The sequence below is a fragment of the Mytilus californianus genome, unplaced genomic scaffold, assembly GCF_021869535.1.
Source record: "Mytilus californianus isolate M0D057914Y unplaced genomic scaffold, xbMytCali1.0.p SCAF_3, whole genome shotgun sequence".
NCBI lineage: Eukaryota > Metazoa > Mollusca > Bivalvia > Mytilida > Mytilidae > Mytilus > Mytilus californianus.
Genome location: NW_026262679.1, coordinates 35,084,413 through 35,095,464, shown reverse-complemented (window position 1 = coordinate 35,095,464; position 11,052 = coordinate 35,084,413). Strand labels below are relative to the sequence as shown.

General features: G+C 31.8%; 1 protein-coding gene across 1 annotated transcript; it reads left to right on the top strand.

The window, feature by feature from the left end:
• Positions 1–1,922: 1,922 nt before the first annotated feature.
• Positions 1,923–7,504, top strand: LOC127733465 (uncharacterized). Its single transcript, XM_052242820.1, has 4 exons — positions 1,923–2,198; positions 3,091–3,270; positions 4,173–4,420; positions 6,867–7,504. Exons 1-4 carry the CDS (start codon positions 1,978–1,980, stop codon positions 7,493–7,495), a joined length of 1,278 nt encoding a protein of 425 aa, XP_052098780.1. The 5' UTR covers positions 1,923–1,977; the 3' UTR covers positions 7,496–7,504.
• Positions 7,505–11,052: the final 3,548 nt, after the last annotated feature.

The following is an 11,052-nucleotide window of genomic DNA, read 5'->3' as shown; positions in this document are numbered from 1 at the left end:
ACAGTACACATATCTCATTAAGCAGAAGATAACGTAATCTGATTACATATAAGCCACTTTTTGGCCCCTTGAATTCGAAAACCAAGAGTATCATAAATTTATCAAATAACCAACTTCAGATGTTTACATAAAATTAGTGTGTCAAATATCGGTATTCTTAATCTTAAAAGAGAGACAAAAGATACCATTTGAAGGGACATTCAAACTCATAAACCGAAAACAAACTGACAATTTTCACGACATGGCAAAAAACGAAAAACGACCGAAAGATAAACAACAGTATACAAAACACAATCAACATAGAAAAATATTTATTGAGCAAAGCGAACCCCACCAAAATCTGGGGTGATCTCATTTGCTCCGGAAAGATAAGCAGATCCTGCTCCACATGTGGCACCCGTCGTGTTGCTCATGTAAGTAAAACCCGGTGATTATTCTAATTCGGTAGATTAATTAAATTTGTCTTCTGATATATACTCTTTAGGGCATCAGTGTTTCATTCTATGAAAATAAATAAAAACAAAGCTGCCATGATATCTTAACAAAAAGATTTTGATATGAACCAAAGCATTTCATAAAACAATATTTTGTTTCAAGATGGCGTTTACAAAGATGCTAATAAGTGGGTACAATATCTAAATTTGATGGCAATTAGGCCTTTACTCGTATATATCTACTGTCACCAAAAACTATGTTTACATAATGGCGATTTCAGGTCAAATACTTCTATTTCTATGTGTTTTTTTTTATGAAATCATAGTGTCAACTGACATTTTTGCACTATAATGTACACCTTATATCATCATATTCATTTAATTATCAATAAACTGACAGATAGTTTTGAAGGGTTTTGAAGCATTTTGACAGTATTAAGGGAATGCAAGGTGTCTTATCATACCTGCTCCTGTTCAAATTTTTTTCGTAAAATGTTGCATTATACAGACACACAAACTGCGCATTGTCTAAACACAAGGTATTTGATAACGTATTCATTTCAATTTTGTCTCATGATCTGATCACGTGATTATGATTTTGCCCTAAGGAGATACCTTTATGCAAACATTCTTGATACCCGTCGTCTTTAAGATTTTCTACTTCTTAGTTAATATCGGGTAAAATGTCTCCACATAATATCCTTGCGTTGTTTTTAGTAACTTTTATTAAAAGTGGCGACGGTTTTTCTGCAAATGAAGAAGACACAATTAAATCTTACATCAAAACAACGATGGAATGCAAAAATATAACAGGTAAGCTACCCAAGTCGTGTTTGTTTTACCGTTTTACCATCATTCATGATACATGTATTTTATATATAACTTATTATGCATACAATGTAATAGCAATCATTCTAATGTTACTCAGTGTGCATAATTTTATTTTTTTATAAAATCTTATTTTAGGTGCAAAATAATGGTAGCTTATGACAGTAAACAATCAAATAAACAACATGTTTAAAAATTGTGCATAATAATTACCGTACCGAATCTACTTTGTGTTTTTGTTTAGATTCGCGTTTCCGAACAAACACCCACAATTCCTTTTGACTTGTTTTTTTTCAAATATCAACTCCTTTTCCGTTATTTTGTGTGTGCACCTACAAAATACCGGGCGTCCGTCCCGTCAGCCTGAATATCGGTTCGTAAAACTCTCATATGTCTGCATTTCTTGTGAGATTTTTATGAAATTGAGATCAAAGATGTAAATTCAATTAGCAATAACATTGTTAGCACCGTGTCCCAACATCTCATGTCAGATTTTTATGAAAATTATATCAAAGTTTTATACGAACAACGTCTTAGAAACCTAAATAATCTCTGCACTTGAAATGATATTTTTCGTTATTGTCTATAACAGATAAAATATGTGCTGCGCATGCTGGGAAGGCCCGGTGGAGGTGTGTGGTTGCTATCATTAATTCCTGTTCAATTCGTAGAGATTTAATACTTGAATAGCGTTAATTTTACTATCATGGCATAAATGATTATATTTTATTTGCTCCATTACATTAAAACAGGTTTATCAGTTGCAATGGTGAGGAATGGAGAAATCTTTACTGATGGATTTGGTTATTCAAACATTGATACTCTAACTCCTGTTACCAGTACTACAAAAATGAATATTGGTTCCGTTACAAAAACATTAACGTCGATGATGTGGGCAGTACTCATTTCAGAAGCGAAAGACAAAAAAGATTCAAGGTTTTTTACCAAAACACTCCATTAATTTAACCACGTTAAGTGTAATTGACAAGACATACATGTATTAGTATATCTATCGAACTTATCGGTTAAGGAAAAGCTTTACATATTCCGAGACTTTCTGGACTGCAATTCTAATTTTTGTCTTTATTCACATTTTGATTATTATTTTCTTTGGATTCTGTACGAACTTAATTTTAATTTTGTCATAAATATAACCGAGACAGTTTATTAAAAAGATATCTCAATTACAACGAATTAGAATTAATTTGCAAAGTAAAATTAGTTCAAGTACAATTTTGCGTCAAATGATTGGGAAATTAGAAAATACAAAAAACAACCCCCTTACCCCTCCCCCCTCCCCCAAAAATAAAAAACCAAAAAAAAAACAACAAAAAAGAACAACAAACAAAAACAATGTGAAAAAAACAAAAACAACAAAACAAAACCATGGAAGCAATAACATTCCGTTTTCAATAGTATTACCTATTTCATACGTTGAACTCTAAAATATTCAGAGCGTAGAAAAGTTTTGTATAAATTTAACACAGATTACCACAGATCTGCCATCAACACAAATTGTTTAAAGGGCAAAACCTTGAAAATATTTCTAACGACATTAACTTACGAGGATCTATCAACTTTGATAAGCAACCAACAATCAATCAATCTAACAACTTTGAATATTAAAACGCTTTGAAAATGGACAGTCACAATACAGACCAGTGTAACTTTCTTCAGTTCTACATGAACATTCACATATTGACCAATGCTGTAACAATAAATGACTATATATACCTTAAAATAATAACTCCGTTGTAAATGATATATATGTAATATATTTAAAGAATCTCTGCGGTGTTAACACATGAATATGGTAATTCCTTTTCAGCATTGACTGGAATACAAAAGTACAAGATATTTTGGGCTCCAACTTTATATTAAACGATAGCTGTAGAGCATCGTTAGTGTCTTTGGAGGACTTTTTGTCTCATCGAACCGGCCTGGAATCAGCTGATGTGTTGCTTCAAACGGGAGAAGGGGGACATCGGTCACGTGGAGATTTAATCAAGTATGTGGTTTGTGTGTTTGATTTTCTTTAACCAAAACAAAACAAAACAAAACAAAAACAGCAATTTTTGGGGACAAAATCAGATATGACTCATATAAACATCTTTGTAAAAGATATCTGGTGTCAAGATATCTTTTTGAATAACTCATATCTATAATTACGTTTGACAAGTGTAACTTTGTTCAGTTCTACATGAACATTCACATATTGACCAATGCTGTAAATGATATATATGTAATATATGAATATGGTAATTCCTTTTCAGCATTGACTGGAACAGCAATTTTTGGGGACAAAATCAGATATGACTCATATAAATATCTTTGTAAAAGACATCTGGTGTCAAGATATCTTTTTGAATAACTGATATCTATAATTACGTTTGACAAGGTATCAAAATGGATGTATTTCAGTTTTGCAAGAAGATTGAGGCCCTAAAAACACGTGTGACAATATTAACGATGATATCTGGTGTATTTATTCAATGTCCTGTGGACATCCAAAGGATTTTATTTGATTAATTTATTATACCTTTTGATAACGCTATCTAGAGAAGAGAGTATCACCCGCCCACTGTGTTGTCAATGTTTCAGTATTGTTCATAATTGATTATATATAATTCATAAATTTTGAGCTGATAAATTGGATAGTTTTGATTACTAGTATTAATTATAGGCACCTTTCGGATGTTTAGCACCTACTATGTCTATAGGTCGTTTGCATACTAGTATTAATTAAAGGCACATTTCGGATGTTTAGCACCTACTATGTCTATAGGTCGTTTGCATTCCTTACTGTTAAATCTGAGCATTCTAGATGAAATTTAATCCAAAAATGAGCATCTGACCCAAACACTACATTTACACGTTTTAGTTTTATTCTCATTACATGTATTTTTCCAGTAACTTAAAAGAATTGGAATCGATAGAAGAATTCAGAGACGTATTTTCCTACAGCAATATTGGTTTTGTCATGGTGGCATATCTGGCAGAAAAGATTGGTAAAAAACCCTGGGAAACTTTGATGAGAGAAAAGATATTTGAACCTCTGAATATGACATCAACAGTCTTTCTGACAGACCAAACTTTTTCTGAGTTGGCGACTCCATACTTGTTCGACGAAGAAATAGGAATGGAAGAATCAGATAAAAGTATTTATACCGTGTGGGTAATATTTTCTAAAGTCGTCTGTATATTAATTATAAGATGGTGACATGTAGTTAATGATTAACCGTGAACAAAAATATGTCATGGCACAATTGTTGACCGAGTTGCATGAAGTTTGAATGCAGCTAATACTTTGTTCAATGTTATCACCGATTTAGAATACACCTTTTCCATATTGATCAAAACATGAAGTTTGGAATTATCAATTCAAACTAGTATAAGACAGACCATACAATAAAGACCAATGACAAATACAGATAACCATAAATACTATGTAACATATACAGAAAACATGTATACAGTCGACAAAAATAACACTAATAGTCCGTGCATATGAAACTTAAATTACTTCTGTCCTCAGGTCTAGACCTGGTGACTTTTAAAAAGGAATAAAGTAATTTTACATGATTATTATTTTATGGGTTTAGGATTTCCGTAAATTGTGTCTCTGGATAAAGACTTAATTAATTTAATACTTTGTAAATACATATTTCTCAGATGTTCTTTGATAAAGGGTTTGTTTCTCTTGGTAATTTCTTATATCTGCCCCTCAGTTCTAATGTCAATATGTCAAAAGAAAACAAAATCGAGATTGACACAACATTGATCTTTCAATGTATTTGAATATATAGAAATATTGATAATAACTAAATATACTGATTATATCTAAAAATGTGAATTATATGAGCGTGAATGTATGACAGACCTATTCCTCTTCGTGTATTTGTACATTTGGAAGTGATACTGAGTATGTACAGAGGCGACAGACATTGAACACGGTTTCCACTTGATCAAATAAACGAACAAAGAATTTATATCAAAATAGGAAAATCGTAAAATATCCCAGTCTTTGGGTTTGTGAGCGCTCGACACCCAATAACCTGGCACAGTGGTGTAACAGCACATAATAAAAAACACTGTAAATCAATTGAAAAAAGCTTCACTCGTCAAATTGACACAAAGTTAAAAAAAAAACTAACACAAAAGACAATTGATCGCAGAAATACTTCTCTAAGTAATGCATTTAAAAAAAACCATTTTGACTCTTACCGAATTTGATTCATCATCAACTTTAACCATTTGTGAAATGGTACTTATACATGCTCGTAATTAATTTTTGAAAGTCTTATCTAAATCTATCATTTTGATATGATCTGTTTTGTTCTGATGGAAGTGTTTGTAGTAACGCATAATTATGACATGTCAAACCTTCTAACATTTCTAAATTGACGTCAACATTTTTGCTCATGATGGAATTGTATTTAGTGCCGCAGGAAAATGTGTCAAACCTTCTAATATTTCAGAATTGACCTGTTTGGTCCTGCTGGTAGTGTTTGTAGTACCGCAGATGATATGTCAAACCTTCTGAAATATCTGACTTCTTGTGAATATATGGATCACTTGGGCATCCACGACGATGTTTTTAATGGCCTGTTTAAGCAAAAAAGTATACTTCCGAAGTCAATAGCCTCTAGATACAGCTTGGAATACCCCCAGTTCCCTATATCATTCGATACTTACGGTTATGGGATGGCCTGGTTTTTAACAAAATACAGAGGTGAGGAAAAGATAATTGCATTGAATTTAATTCATTTAATTTAAGAAAGTTCACTGAACAAAAATCATATATGTCGATAAATACCAAAATAAACAGAAGAAACAAACTCGCGAAACAGTAGATGTAAGTCCATTAAAAGAGGTTGAACCGATTTCTCTTACTAGATACATTTCCGAAAAGTCTTTTATGTTTACTTATGTTTTCAATATTACAGCTTAATTTTTTTTAACAGTTTTAGGAACATTATATCTCGTTTCTGAAGATGTGACCAAATTATAACTATTTTACATGATTGATGAATTATAAAGACACCTGTTTTAAATTGATAACCATCTTGGTGGTTTCGTGATGGCGTGTTCACCGTGAGATCGGGAGTTCGGCCACCTGCTGGGTGAAACCAAAGACTTAAAAATTGGCATTTGCTGCTTCTCACATGACTACTCAGCATTTACGATTAAAAGCAGGCTGGTTTATACAGAGTCAGAATAATGTGTGTGGGTAGGGTGACATGTTTTCCTGTTGACAGTTACCTTATGAACAAGTAAGTTAAACATCTGGCTCAGAAAGTCGGTTCAGTACAAAACAGATATAGATATTCGTATTACATTAACATGTTCTGGTCCTGACAATCATGTACTATTTGCCACTGGACGTTAAACATAAATCCATCATCTGTTACTTATTTAGCATATTTTCCTCTAGTTATCTTTTAGTTATTTTTGTCGTTGGATTGCTTTCTCGTCTCCCTTGGTCATTATTTATCAGAAACTTTTATTCGATTGAAAGTCATATAATATGTCCCTTGTCACTCTTCGGGGTTTAAAGTTGCATTTTTTAAACGCTATATAATAATTAATACATATATTTTACAGATTTGGCCATGTATTTCCACACTGGAGGATTATACGGATTTACTTCAGTTCTCGGGTTTATTCCAAGCAAAAATATCAGTGTATTCCTAAACTCAAATGGCTTAGGGAAATCAGGTTTCCGCAATATCATGCTTCCAACCATGTATTATATCTTCGATACATTACTAGAGCTTGAACCTTGGTTAAATGATACAACAGCATGTAGCTACCCGTCACCATGGAATCATATTCCAGAGAAAAATTCGACAACGGGAAATGAGACTCAAACTAACATTTCAGAAACTAACAGATTCATTGGAAACTATAGCAATTCTCTTTATGGGGATGCATCTGTTTCAGTTATCAACGAAACGCTCACACTTCAATATGGAAAATTACTCCATGGAACTCTATCTCATCATTCTCAAAATATTTTTAACTTAACAATACTGGAGCCTTTGAAAAAAGTTTTATCAACTAATATGATCGTTACCTTTGAGAATTTTCGCGAGGAACAGTTTCAACGACTTCGTTTGGATAAACATCCAATCTTTGATAGAGTTTCTTCTTACGTTAACAGAGCCAATGCTGTTGGATTTTCCTTTCTATTATATATGATAATTGTTCTGAACTGTTTAGTTTTTGTTTGAAGTTTTTAATCAATGATGAAACACAGATTTATGAATGTAATCTATAACATTTATAGACTTTTGTTGAAATAACTTGTAGATATATTTTAATAGTCATAGTATATTATGATGGGATATATAAGGTTTAAATAGCTAAGAGCATTTACAATTTGAAAAAAAGTATACACAATTTTGAAAATGGCGGATTGATACAATCTGTAAGATTTGCAACTGGATAATTAGTAAACAGTAAGAAAAAATAAGAAACATATAATGAAATAAGCGGGTAATGCATAAGTGGAAAATAAAATTTGAAAGTTGTAAAAATGAGTTTTAGATAAGTTGTATCTTAATACTCAAATTTATATAAATGTCTACCATTCGGAAGTATGATTTTACGAAAGTCATTGAACCCTGAAATGCAGACCAACTTGACAAAAAAATTAAATTATGAGTTAAATATAAATGAGCTGTGAATTATTGGTCATAAGACTTTCATCCTATCTGACAAGCTCACTCTCAAAATTACGCCCGCTTAAAAATGGGCCTTCTTTTACGTAAAGGGACTCGATATTTCTATATTTTACTAGACTGTGTCCGTAAAACAACATCTTCCGTGCGAAAGTAGTAAGAAAATTTATGGACTCATTTAATAAGATAATTCAATCATGATTCGTTTTTGTAATTCATTTCAATATTAATCCTAAAATTACCAAACTATTATAAATAACATATAGGTCCCGTCTAAAGTAAAGTACTGCTATATTAAATGCCACAACCTATACATGTAGATAAACAATTACCAAAACGTATGATATATAGATCCAATGAATTGAAGTTGTGCTATGATATAAAAATAAGAAGATGTGGTATAATTACCAATGAGACAACTCTCCACCAGAGACCAAATGACATAGAAGTTAACAACTATAGGACACCGTACGGCCTTCAACAATGAGCAAAACCCATACCGCATAGCCAGCTATAAAAGGCTCCGAAATGATAAATGTAAAACAATTCAAACGAGAAAACTAACTTGCAATATTGGGATTTAAATCATGAAGAACGGGTTGGACAAGATCAGACTATGGAAGTGACAATTATATTTTGTACACATTTATTCGTCATTAGGACTTGGTATATCCAACGATTCCAACAATTTATCTAAAACATAAACAAAATTAAAGTTAGATGGTGAATAAATGTAAAAGCGCTGATGATAATATTTCTGATCATCGTGGAATTTCTTTCATTATCTAAAAGATATACGTTAACTCATCCATTCTAAGAATGGTTAAAACATGTGCTTTTGGGTAGATGTGTCACATACATTATGTAATTGTTGCTTTAATCCTGAATTTGTTATTACCAAAATATAATTCTTCAAAAACTTGAAAAGCTCTTCCACCTGTCTTTGAAATGAGCAGTAAATTTGATAGAAGAATCGAGTAGTTCTTGAATCAAAATCGCATAATAAACATTTTTAAATGAATTTATATGAATGCATCAATTTAATTGTCAAAAGGCGCTTTTGTTTCAGTAAAATTTGTACCGTTAATGTTGTTACACCGTAGTTAGATCTTTAGGTACTAAGATGAATTAAGACATAACTTAATATGTATGGCTATACAGTTATGAACACTTATGGTCCTACATCCTGTTGAGTTATTATACATTTGCAGTGCACAAGGTATTTCCTTTCTCTCGGTCGTATCCATACGGTATTACAATAAAAGTAGTTTATATATGCTGCTCCCTTTTCTTAATGTGGAAAAAAAGAATAGAGGAGGAAAATTAGAATAGTGGGACGGCATATAATATAATATTATAAACTACTGTTATTGTTATTTCGTATTGATAAGAGCAAGAAAACATTAAATAAGTTAAAACAAGTTAAACAGTTAAGAAATATATACTTACTAAAAACATTCAACACAACAAAAAACAAGCGCCAAGATTATGCAATTATTTCTAAATAAAACATCTGTAAAAATATAAAAGGACTATAAACTCACCGTATTAGTGGCGACAATGACACACATTGTGGCTATCACAATAGGCACCTAAATGTCCCAAAAATAGACAATGGGTCAGGCAGGCAGTGGTCCCAAGTTGTACACCAAAGATATTTGCACTGCCAGCCTCACATGTCAATCTCCTCTGTGGTGCTGCATATTAGAAACACCAGTTTAATAGAAAAAGTGTTTATAAAAACCTTCATTAGCTTTTCTTTTTATCGAAGTCTCACGAAGAAAGATTTCCATAATTTTCACACCAACATATTTTGGAGACTATTTAAGTTTATTTTATCAGTAATATTTGTCAGTTATTATATCTAATAACACTATCTAAAAAGTGACTAAACCTTGATTAGGTTGAATGTACAGTTATTGAAATTTGTGTTCACTTAAAAAATAAGTGATATAATCTTGAGTGGTCATCGGTTGGCTATCTCTTTGTGCTGGTATGATGAGTCGAGCCCTTTTCAACTATTTTTTACAGCTGGTTCTTATGTTGTGTTGTTGCTAATTTTTTTCTACGTAAGGGGAGGGTTGAGCGTTCGCAAAAATGTTTAAGCCTGTCACAAGTGAGAAGTCTGTAAGTCAGCAGTTGTCGTTGGTGGATGTCTGTAATATTTGTTTTTGGTATAAATCAGTTCGTTGTTTTTTGGTGAATAGATATATTATTGGTAATCATACCACATCTTCTTAATTTGATATAAACTGTACATAGAGAACAACAAGGAATAAGGTGGTCTACAGAAGAAGTTCAAATTTTAATTCCGGTCGTCTGTATTTTACTGTCAGATGATGTATAATTGAAATATCTCATTGGACTCCTTCATGATACCAAATGATTCTCAAATATACAAATCTAAACCAATAATCATGAATAATACGACTAAAGTAGCACTATTTCTGAAAGATCTAAAGTAGATATCTTTCAAGCTTCATCAAATTAAGGTATATGATTGTATCTTATTTAGTACATTGTATTCTTTAGAAAGAATTTTAAATGCATGTAAAAGGATCGATATTTTTTTATTACGATACTGTTTTAAGCTGATACGGAATTTTACTTTAAAGAATATCATTTGTTGAACATAAAATTATTTAAATGACTAGAAATGAATATTAGTGGTACGCATACAATGAATACAACATGCAACGACAGTAGACTTTTAACATGCGGGTTTAAAAAAAAAATCAATCGATAAAATCAGTTTCTGAACTTTGCACTTTGCTTCATCCAACCTGTCTGATTCGTGGCAAAACCACAGTTTTATACTAACATTGAAGTATAACAAAAGGACCGAACTCCAAGGTAAATTAAAAAATTGGAAGTCCATAAAAACTGACAAAATCAAACGTTATCAACCAACGGAACCAGGGAATAACAACTGTTGTATTCCTGACTTGGAATACTGGAATATTTTATTCAAATTTTCTTCTCATATTCCTAGCAAAGCATTACCATATAACTGGCTCCCAGTTTCAATAAATGATTTGACAAATCCAATAATTCAAAAGTCAAAATATATTCAACGAGAGATCGAACATTAACTTAATCCATGAACA